At 50.3% G+C, this 11965-nt stretch overlaps 1 protein-coding gene across 1 annotated transcript; it reads right to left on the bottom strand.

Moving 5' to 3' along the window:
• Positions 1-208: 208 nt before the first annotated feature.
• On the bottom strand, positions 209-10716 carry LOC149430684 (thymidine kinase, cytosolic-like). The gene is made up of 7 exons (XM_089666105.1): positions 10559-10716; positions 8646-8677; positions 8452-8565; positions 6684-6777; positions 4958-5047; positions 2249-2368; positions 209-918 (listed from the first exon to the last, which is right to left on the bottom strand). The coding sequence occupies exons 1-7, from the start codon at positions 10622-10624 to the stop codon at positions 733-735; spliced, it is 702 nt and encodes a 233-aa protein (XP_089522231.1). The 5' UTR covers positions 10625-10716; the 3' UTR covers positions 209-732.
• Positions 10717-11965: the final 1249 nt, after the last annotated feature.

Here is an 11965-nt window from a genome sequence, read left to right as displayed (position 1 = left end):
GACTTGAAGTGGTTAAAGTAGACTATGCAGTCAAAACTATTTTACATTTAAAAAAAAGGCAAGGAGCTCGATCTAACCTCAAAAATGTAAAGAAAAATAAATGGAAAATTAAATGAAAAATAAACACAAATACATAAACACCTACCTTCTACCAGACATCTCCCACAGGAGCCCCTCGTCTTGATGAGAATAAAGTATCAGAACACAATGATTTCTGTAGATTTTATTAATATATAAAATAATAAATAAATAGCCAAAAGCTAAAGCCGGCAATCATCCCACATTTTAAATACACATCAGGAGACATTAAACAATTGTGGCTAAAAGGTGGTCAGATCTAGAAATCTGCTGCCCCCCTCATTACTATGTATATACTCATCCATCCTTTGCTCCGCCTCCAGCGGATGGTAAAGCACCGAATTACCCAGCAGCTTCACAAGGCGGTTGCAGTCTCGGCGCACCCATAGGTAAGCACCCGGTGTGGTGCGTCTCCGTTCACCTTGTGTTGGAGACCCACCAATTAAAAAGCCCATAGAAGGTATAAACCGCATCCATCCAGCCGATGCAGGTTCTGAGCAGAGTGCGGCAGTAACAGAAAGCAGATTAAAAAAATATGCATATGTACACAAACCAGACACCTTCTGCATTTCCCACACGAACGCAAGCTGAGTCTTTCAAGTCAGTCCTCCGGCGCCCCCCGAAGGTCACCTCCACCTAGTGCACACCACTGCATCACACAGATGGCTGAATTTGCATTAGAGGCTTTCGAGGGGACGCACCCAGCGAGGGTTTACTTTTGGCTACTTTCGATTTGTCCTTCAGGGTGAGATTTTCCTTCCCTTCCATCGGCTGCGGTTTCTTCAAGTGACAAAGTCTGCACACAGAGTGGTACTTGTCTGCCCCTCCGATCACCTCCACCTGCGGAAACGGCGGGGGTCAAAGAGTTAACAGAGGACTGCGCGCCATAACTAAATCATTCACAAGTCTGGTCAGTGTCAGATCGGCCCGTTATGATCGGCTCTCCCTGCACCTAAGGCTACCTCTGCACATCCAGGATGGTAATGTAGGAGATAAAAATGCCAAATGTATGTATTCGCTTGCCTATCTGCGAAATTTCGAAGGAGGATGCTAGAGCAGGGGGCGGGGTGGTGGAAAGAGGAGACGCTGCTAAAGCGGGGGGGGGGGGGGGGGGGCGGTTGTGGAAAGAGGAGGACGACGCTAAAGGGGGGCGGTTGTGGAAAGAGGAGGACGCTAAAGCGGGGGGGGGGCCGGTTGTGGAAAGAGGAGGATGCTAAAGGGGGGGGGGGGGCCGGTTGTGGAAAGAGGAGGACGCTAAAGCGGGGGGGGGGCCGGTTGTGGAAAGAGGAGGACGCTAAAGCGGGGGGGGGGCCGGTTGTGGAAAGAGGAGGACGCTAAAGCGGGGGGGGGGCCGGTTGTGGAAAGAGGAGGACGCTAAAGCGGGGGGGGGCCGGTTGTGGAAAGAGGAGGACGCTAAAGCGGGGGGGGGGGCCGGTTGTGGAAAGAGGAGGACGCTAAAGCGGGGGGGGGGCCGGTTGTGGAAAGAGGAGGACGCTAAAGCGGGGGGGGGGGGCCGGTTGTGGAAAGAGGAGGACGCTAAAGCGGGGGGGGGGGGCCGGTTGTGGAAAGAGGAGGACGCTAAAGCGGGGGGGGGGGGCGGTTGTGGAAAGAGGAGGACGCTAAAGCGGGGGGGGCCGTTGTGGAAAGAGGAGGACGCTAAAGCGGGGGGGGGGGGCCGTTGTGGAAAGAGGACGCTAAAGCGGGGGGGGGGGGGGCCGTTGTGGAAAGAGGAGGACGCTAAAGCGGGGGGGGGGGGGGCCGTTGTGGAAAGAGGAGGACGCTAAAGCGGGGGGGGGGGGGGGGCCGTTGTGGAAAGAGGAGGACGACGCTAAAGTGGGGTGGGGGCGTTGTGGAAAGAGGACGCTAAAGCGGGGGGGCGCGGCGGTTGTGGAAAGAGGAGGACACTAAAAGCGGGGGGGGGGGGCGGTTGTGGAAAGAGGAGAGGATGCTAAAGCAGGGGGGGGGGGGTGTCGAAAGAGGGGGCCGCTAAAGCGGGGGGGGCGGTTGTTGTGAAAAGTGGAGAGGACGCTCACACATGAGGAGAGCCGTAGACTTTGGCCCGTATGATTTAGGGTTGTGTTTTTTTTTTTTTTAATAGGTACAATTTATAAAATAAAAGAAACCGAAAAAAAAAAAAATGATGTTTGTTGCAGTAAATTTTGGGGCTCACCTCTTTTTCGGCTCCCAGTCTCTTGGTGTACGAAGCTTCCCGGTAACATTCCATACACACTGCGTTCAGCTTCACAACACTCTCCGCCAGCGGCACCAAACTCAGGATGTCCCCGAATGGCTGGAAATAACAGGAAGAATACAAGTTACAGTCTGCTGGAAGGGAAATAATCTGACCTCAGATGTTCAGAAGACGGAGCGGCACCGCACTGGGGAGACGTGTGTAGGGGACCATCTACATTGTTCGGTCAGTTCCTCCACAGTCCAAACATTCCTTCTATGGTGGAGCAGCCGGCAGAGATACCTCCAACCTACTAGACACCGACGTGTAGATTGCCACATACTGACATCTACAGTCAGGTCCATAAATATTGGGACATGGACACAATTCTAACATTTTTGGCTCTATACACCACCACAATGGATTTGAAATGAAACGAACAAGATGTGCTTTAACTGCAGACTGTCAGCTTTAATTTGAGGGTATTTACATCCAAATCAGGTGAACGGTGTAGGAATTACAACAGTTTGCATATGTGCCTCCCACTTGTTAAGGAACCAAAAGTAATGGGACAGAATAATAATCATAAATCAAACTTTCACTTTTTAATACTTGGTTGCAAATCCTTTGCAGTCAATTACAGCCTGAAGTGTGGAACGCATAGACATCACCAGACGCTGGGTTTCATCCCTGGTGATGCTCTGCCAGGCCTCTACTGCAACTGTCTTCAGTTCCTGCTTGTTCTTGGGGCATTTTCCCTTCAGTTTTGTCTTCAGCAAGTGAAATGCTCAATCGGATTCAGGTCAGGTGATGGACTTGGCCATTGCAGAACATTCCACTTCTTTGGTGTCTTTTGCAGTCTGCTTTGGGTCATTGTCCATCTGCACTGTGAAGCGTCCAATGAGTTGTGAAGCATTTGGCTGAATATGAGCAGATAATATTCCCGAAACACTTCACAATTCATCCGGTTGCTTCTGTCAGCAGTCACATCATCAATAAATACAAGAGAAGCAGTTCCATTGGCAGCCATACATGCCCACGCCATGACACTACCACCACCATGATCACTGATGAGGTGGTATGCTGAGGACCATGAGCAGTTCCTTCTCCATACTCTTCTCTTCCCATCACTCTGGTACAAGTTGATGTTGGTCTCATCTGTCCATAGGATGTTGTTCCAGAACTGTGAAGGCTTTTTTACATGTCGTTTGGCAAACTCTAATCTGGCCTTCCTGTTTTTGAGGCTCACCAATGGTTTCCATCTTGTGGTGAACCCTCTGTATTCCCTCTGGTGAAGTCTTCTCCTGATTGGTGACTTTGACACACATACACCTACCTCCTGGAGGGTGTTCTTGATCTGGCCAACTGTTGTGAAGGGTGTTTTCTTCACCAGGGAAAGAATTCTTCGGTCATCCACCACAGTTGTTTTCCGTGGTCTTCCGGGTCTGTTGGTGTTGCTGAGCGTTCCTTCTTTTTAAGAATGTTCCAAACAGTTGTTTTGGCCACGCCTAATGTTTTTGCTATCTCTCTGATGGGTTTGTTTTGTTTTTTCAGCCTAATGATGGCTTCACTGATAGTGACAGCTCTTTGGATCTCATCTTGAGAGTTGACAGCAACAGATTCCAAATGCAAATAGCACACTTGAAATGAACTCTGGACCTTTTATCTGCTCATTGTAATTGGGATAATGAGGGAATAACACACACCTGGCCATGGAACAGCTGAGAAGCCAATTGTCCCATTACTTTTGGTCCCTTAACAAGTGGGAGGCACATATGCAAACTGTTGTAATTCCTACACCGTTCACCTGATTTGGTTGTAAATACCCTCAAATTAAAGCTGACAGTCTGCAGTTAAAGCACATCTTGTTCGTTTCATTTCAAATCCATTGTGGTGGTGTATAGAGCCAAAAATGTTAGAATTGTGTCAATGTCCCAATATTTATGGACCTGACTGTACATTAACCCCCAATCCAGGGCTTCCAGAACAGCCAGATTTCCTGTACAAAATGATCTGTCACATGTTCTCTTAAAGTGGAACATCAAATCACTCAATCAACTCTGACGAGGTCTAATCCCGATGTTGCCAGCATTAGTATATAGATAGGAAAGTAGATCAGATATACTTGGTTTTAAAACTTTTTTTTTGCATTTCTTCAGTGACTTCCTGGTTTCTCACCTAGGCAAATGACACACATCTCAGGAGGAGATGAACTAAGGGCAGATGGTTTCCAAGAAGGCAGTGCTACAATGAATTATGTGCCCTTAACTCAATGGCCATGGCCAGAAATGCTAGGGGGGTGCGTTTCAAAGGGATTTCTCGCCAAAATAATGCATGGTGACATCGATACATGGATGGATGGCCGAGGGGGGGCGGGAAATGGAGACTTGGATGGACAGAGGAGTTTGATTAAAAATTTATCAAAATAGCACTGATCTGAAGTCTCAATTCACAAAGACGCTCCAAGTCGTGGGATTCTACTGCTGCAAGTAATAGAACATTGGGCCCAGTGCCATCGTCCACACGCACCAATCACATGATTCGCAGTCACTGAATGGGCGACGGTCACTCGAAGGCTACCGCCATATCGTAACAGTCAGCGCTGCAATTCCTGATATACAAATCTGAAGATCTAGTATGTGGGAACGTACATAGAGACATCCCCCCCCCCCCCCATGTACTGAATGTACATGGTGGTCTCCTACCCACCTTCCTCTGGAACGTCCCATCCAGTGCAGCAACGATGACGGTTTTGCCTCTGTTGGCCATTTCTTCACAGAAGTGAACGACATCCGGGAACTGCAGGGAGAGGAGTCAACGATCAACGTCCGGTATAGGACCCATCGTCCCCTCCCCCATAAAGGCCAACCTCACTTCCCAAATAAGAATATTAACCTCTTCCCCAATAGGCTCCTTCATCCACCTCCCCAATAATAGGCTCCATCATCCACCTCCCCAATTAGAGTCATCTTCAACCACCCCCAGATCCATAATCCCCCCTGCCCCCCCCCCCCCCCCCATATCCACTCTTCTGCCCCGCCCTATTATTCATTCACCCCCATAAGATCCATCAACCCCTATGTTCCCCCCTAATAATATCCATCATCTCCTCCCCAGTAATACGTTCCATCACCCCCATAAGACCTACCTTTCACAACCGCCCTCAATATCCATCAGCTCCCTCCCCCCATAAGATTTACTGTCCCCTCCCACATAATTTATCCCCCAATATGATCTCTTCTCCCACCACCCCCATAAAGGGACTTATTTGCTCCCTCATAATATCGAATGCCCCCCCTCATTAAGATCCATCGTCCCTCTCCCTCATAAGATCTTCCACACCACACCAACCCTCCATAATAAGATCCATCGTCCCCCGTCCCAATAAGATCCATCTTCCTTCTTCCCCGTCCCAATAAGGCTACGTTCACACTAGCGTTGTGTGCAGGCAGCAGAGAGGCGTTTGGGAAGCGTTTTTTACCGCTTCCAAAACGCCTCTGACAATTCTGCACATTACAGCACATGGTGCTGTTCTAACGGGAGCGTTTGCATCGCAGCAAAACGGACGCCTCTGGTCGAGTCAGGAGGTGTTGAAGCCTCCTATTCTAGTCTATGGTGCCGCTCCGCAAACGCCCAGCATTTGTGGTGCGGTTGCGGAGCGGTAACACCATTCAAACGGCATTATAGGCATTTGTGGGGCGTTTTTAATGCTCGGCAAATGCCTAGCAACCGCCGCTAAACCACGCATGCGGTGTTTGCTGAGCGTTAAAAAACGCTCCGCAAATGCCGGACCAACGCTTGCCACTATAGGGGCGTTTGGCAAGTGTTGGTAAAACAGCCAAGTGTGAATGAGCCCTAAGATCCATCTTCCACCCTCCCCCGTCCCAATAAGATCCATCTTCCACCCTCCCCCGTCCCAATAAGATCCATCTTCCACCCTCCCCCGTCCCAATAAGATTCATCTTCCACCCTCCCCCGTCCCAATAAGATTCATCTTCCACCCTCCCCCGTCCCAATAAGATTCATCTTCCACCCTCCCCCGTCCAATAAGATTCATCTTCCACCCTCCCCCGTCCCAATAAGATTCATCTTCCACCCTCCCCCGTCCCAATAAGATTCATCTTCCACCCTCCCCCGTCCCAATAAGATCCATCTTCCACCCTCCCCCGTCCCAATAAGATCCATCTTCCACCCTCCCCCGTCCCAATAAGATTCATCTTCCACCCTCCCCCGTCCCAATAAGATTCATCTTCCACCCTCCCCCGTCCCAATAAGATTCATCTTCCACCCTCCCCCGTCCCAATAAGATTCATCTTCCACCCTCCCCCGTCCCAATAAGATTCATCTTCCACCCTCCCCCGTCCCAATAAGATTCATCTTCCACCCTCCCCCGTCCCAATAAGATCCATCTTCCACCCTCCCCCTTGAGACTTACAAACTGGCCCTCATCAATGCCAATGACGCAGTAGTTCATCGCCTCCGTAAACAAATCTGCCAGGTTGCAGGTGGAAACAGCAGACATCGTATGTCTGTGGGGGGTGGAGATGGGAAGGAAACAAAAAAAAAAAAAATTTGTAACAAACAAAAAAAAAAAAAAACAAAAAAAACACACAACAAAAGTTAGATTTATTTAATCCCAAAAATGTTCCTTCAGGGCCTGATGGGAGTAGAGGGGCCATATATGCACAATGTAGGCCCCTAATCTCACCATTGTGCTGTGTTTTCTGCCTGATGTGTTTCCATTGAAATCAATTGGGGAAAAAAAAAAAAAAAGTCAGGCAGAGGGTGAGGGACCGGTTACCAGCATGGTCTGTGGTCCCCCTGCAGCTGATCTTCTCCCCACACCTGGTCCTGCACTGCGTCTGCGTGGAGGTGGACATTTTGGTAGGAGCAGGGCTTTGCTTCCTCAATCAGAGCCTCCAGCAAGGAGAACAGTCAGCAGCACAATAATGACATCACCACATCTCACGGGACTAACAGAGGCAGCTCTGCCTTCGGTTTCATACTGCAGATACACAGCTATGAGGATACAGAACAGGAGTGCCTAGGGCTTTCCTGAAGTAACTCCACCATGTGCAAACAACGTTCCCGATGGAAGCCCACTGCATCTAAAGGATGTTTCCAAAAGGAACCCCACCGTATCCAAACAGTGTTACCAAAGAAAACCAATTATATCTAAAGGATGTTCCCAAAGGAACCCCACTATGGTGTAGATGTACTAAAACCGGAGCATTCAGAATCTGGTGCAGCTGTGCCAGGTAGCCAATCAGCTTCTATCTTTAGCTTGTTCGAATTAAGCTTTGGCAATACAACATGGAAGCTGATTGGTTTCTCTGTAGAAGCGAGCCTGAATATGCACTCACCAGCTTTAGTAAATGAACCCCTATACCCAAAGGACGTCCCTCCGAAGGAGCGCCGCCGCGTCCCAAAGGACGTCCCCCCGAAGAAACGCCGCCGCGTCCCAAAGGACGTCCCCCCGAAGAAACGCCGCCGCGTCCCAAAGGACGTCCCCCCGAAGAAACGCCGCCGCGTCCCAAAGGACGTCCCCCCGAAGAAACGCCGCCGCGTCCCAAAGGACGTCCCCCCGAAGAAACGCCGCCGCGTCCCAAAGGACGTCCCCCCGAAGAAACGCCGCCGCGTCCCAAAGGACGTCCCCCCGAAGAAACGCCGCCGCGTCCCAAAGGACGTCCCCCCGAAGAAACGCCGCCGCGTCCCAAAGGACGTCCCCCCGAAGAAACGCCGCCGCGTCCCAAAGGACGTCCCCCCGAAGAAACGCCGCCGCGTCCCAAAGGACGTCCCCCCGAAGAAACGCCGCCGCGTCCCAAAGGACGTCCCCCCGAAGAAACGCCGCCACGTCCCCCCGAAGAAACGCCGCCGCTTCCCAAAGGACGTCCCCCCGAAGAAACGCCGCCACGTCCCCCCGAAGAAACGCCGCCGCTTCCCAAAGGACGTCCCCCCGAAGAAACGCCGCCACGTCCCCCCGAAGAAACGCCGCTGCGTCCCAAAGGACGTCCCCCCGAAGAAACACCGCCGCGTCACAAAGTACGTCCCCCGAAGGAACCCCAGTCTTCAATGTTCGGTTTAGCACGTGTTGACCAACATTTTGATGCTTTGCTGACAATTTCACTGGAAAACACAGACAGATCACAGGTGTGAGCCCACCCCCTTCGAGGGACATTCAACGCATTAGATGCGCTCCGTACCGGTCATGTGTGGCCAGCTGTTCTTCGCTGTAGCGAATGTCCTTGGCGTACTTTATCACCAAACACTTGTACTGCGCTATCTGGAAGCGGCGCACTCTGCGCATCAACTCCGTGCTGAAATGAAAGGAGACCACCATAAGACCCTCTACAGATGACATCGGAGGAGTCAGACAGGAATACGCTGGAGGACTCACCTTTTCCCAGAGAACATTGGCCCAAAGATCACCTGAAAGACAGAAAGTAGATTTATTCCTTAACACCAAGGGGCATCATGGGAAAACAGACCCCCCCCCCCCCAAACTAATGCACCCCTCCCCCCATACTCCACTTTCACAGCCAGAAGAAGCCCCTCTTTACTGCTCCAGTCTCTTCCCATTAGCTACTGCCTTTTCCACCATCTTCTGTGAACTACAAATCCCCTCCCCCTATGTTCTGTGAACTACAGATACAAATCCCACCCCACACACAAAAAAACAAAAACAAAAACACAATCTGCCCCCTATTAATGGAATAGCTGCCCTCCACCTTTATAAATAATTTATCATCTCCCACCCAGTAATCTATCTGCACCCCCCCTCGTCTATCGGCCCCATAAAACTACCTGTCTCCTCCATAATTTGTCATCCCCCCCCCAAACAATCTGCTCTCCTCCCCTCGGTAAAATGATCACCCCATAAAAATGTATCTGCCCCCCCACTAAATTTATCTGCCTCTCTTTATAATGAGTTATGACCTCAATTTATCTGCTCTCTGCCCCCCCCCCCATTATGCTAATCACCCCTTAAAAATTATCTGCCCCCTGATAATGATTTATCTCCAGTGATCACCCCCATAAAATGCATTACCCCCCAAAATAATCTGCCACTCTCTCTAATGATCACCCCCACCACTGTAATGACCTATCGACACCCCCCAATAGTTAATCTGCCCGCCTATGACTTATCTACCCCTCTCACTCTGATAACCCCCCTTCTATAATGACCTATCACCCCCATAAAAATACATCTGCCCCAAATAATGACTACCCCCCCAAATAATCTGCCCCCTTATGATTTATCTGCCCCTCTAATGATAACCCCCCCTCTATAATGACCTATTACCCCCAAATACATCTGCCCCTTATGATGATTACCCCCCCATAATGACCAATTGCTCCCATAAAAATATTCCCCCCCATAATGACCTATTGCCCCCATAAAAATACATCTGCACCTAATGATTACCCCCAAATAATCTACCTCTATAAATTGCCCCCCAATAGTTTGTTTGCCCTTCTCCCCCATAAAAATACATCTTCCCCCTTATGATTTATCTGCCCTCTTGTTAGTGATCACCCCCCCTCTATAACGACCTATCACCCCCATAAAAATACATCTGACCCCAATAATGATCACCCTCCCCAAATCTGCCCCTATGAAATGCCTGCCCCCAATAGTTTGTCTGCCCTTCTCCCCCTCTATGGCGTATTTTTATGGGGTAGATGTCATTATAGAGGGGGAGAAGGGCAGACAAACTATTAGGGGCAGGCACTTCATAGGGGCAGATTTGGGGAGGGTAATCATTAGGTGCAGACGTATTTTTAAGGGGGGCAATAGGCCATTATGGGGGGGTAATCATAAGGGACAGATGTATTTTTATGCGGGCAATAGGTCATTATGGGGGGGGGGGGGGTAATCATAAGGAGCAGATGTATTTGTATGGGGGCAATAGGTCATTATAGGGGGGTAATCATAAGGAGCAGATGTACTTTTATGGGGGTGATATATCTGCCCCTAATAATGCTTAATCACCCCCCCCCCCCAATAATCTGCCCCCTTATGATTTATCTGCCCCTAATAATGCTTAATCACCCCCCCCCCCCAATACTTATGACTTCTCTTCCCCCCTCTCTAATGACCTATCACCTCCATAAAGATACATCTACCCCCCCAAATAATCTGCCCCTCATCCCTATATAAATGCCCCCCCAAATAGTTTGCCCTTCTCCCCCTCTGTAATAATCTATCACCCCAATAAATTATATATCTGCCCCCCAAATTATTTATCTGGGGAGAAGGGGGGGTACAATGAAAGGGCCCCCCCACTGTACGATGCGGTCGGCACTGACCTGGATCTGCCCCCTGATCTTGCTGGGTGATCCGGGCATGATATCGGCCACGTTCAGGCAGTTCATGGTGTCGCCGGTCGGGTCGTTCAGAGCGGGAATGATCGGAGCGGCGGGAGATCTCCGCACAAATCCTCCGCTTCAAACAGCTGCGCGGGTTCCGGCACAAAGCCCGACCAACCAGAGACGGAGGGACGGGCCGATCTACCAATTAGCGAAAGCAGAGGGAGTTAAATCCCACCCCTCCCGGAGATGGGGGCGTGCCCGGAAGTGATTGACAGGCGTCTGACAGCTGCAGATTTGGCGCCAGAATCAGCGGATTTAAATATTCCGGATTGTATAGGAAGCGGCAAAATGGGAAATGGATACAATGTGTGTGTTCTATCGCCGATCACATCGGCACGTGAGTGACGCCGGGCTGGTTTGTGATTGGGGAAAGGATTGCAGGAAGCTGAGACCTGAAAGGAGATTGTACAATCACATTGTGTGGTGTGTGGCCGATATAGGCCAGGATCACATTAGGGGTGCCACCCCTTCCTCCAAACCCGAATACAAAATAATGACACCGAATCTGAGGACAATTTATTACAGATGAGGCACTAAGTGGGGTTAATTACCGCCTTCATCAGCCCCAGAACCCGTGTAATAATGTGTGTTCGGGTGTAAAGGGAAGAGGAGGCAACCCTAGACACAGCACATACACGATATTGTCCAATGAATTGGCCCTGCCCTCCAGATCATGTGATTCAGGTGTTCCAATCCCCTCCATATCATGTGATTCAGGTGTTCCAATCCCCTCCATATCATGTGATTCAGGTGTTCCAATCCCCTCCATATCGTGTGATTCAGGTGTTCCACTCCCCTCCCAATCATGTGATTCAGGTGCTCCAATCCCCTCCATGGACACAGGTGTATACAATCAAGCCCCTAGGCATGCAGACGGCTTCTACAAACATTGGTGAAAGAATGGGTCGCTCTCAGGAGCTCAGTGACTCCAAGCGTGGTCCCGTGATAGGTGGCCACCTGGGCAATAAGTCCATCCGTGACATTTCCTGGCAGCTAAATATTCCACGCTCAACTGTTAGTGGGATTATAACAAAGTGGAAGCAACTGGGAACAACAGCCACTCAGCCACCAAGTGGTAGGCCACGTCACATGACAGGGCGGGGTCAGCGCATGCTGAAGCGCACAGTGCGCAGAAGTCGCCAACTGTCTGCAGAGTCAATAGCTAAAGACCTCCAAACTTGGTGTGGCCTTCAGATGAGCCCAACAAGAGTGTGTAGAGAGCTTCATGGAATGGGTTTCCATGGCCGAGCAGCTGCATCCAAGCCTTCCATCACCAAGTGCAATGCAAAGCATCAGATGCCGTGGTGTAAAGCACGCCGCCACTGGACTCTAGAGCAATGGAGA

The sequence above is a fragment of the Staurois parvus genome, unplaced genomic scaffold (genome assembly GCF_062004578.1).
Source record: "Staurois parvus isolate SC_StPar_1 unplaced genomic scaffold, SC_StPar_1.0 ptg002528l, whole genome shotgun sequence".
NCBI lineage: Eukaryota > Metazoa > Chordata > Amphibia > Anura > Ranidae > Staurois > Staurois parvus.
The sequence above is the reverse complement of the archived record's forward strand: the minus strand, read 5'-3'. Positions and strand labels throughout refer to the sequence as shown.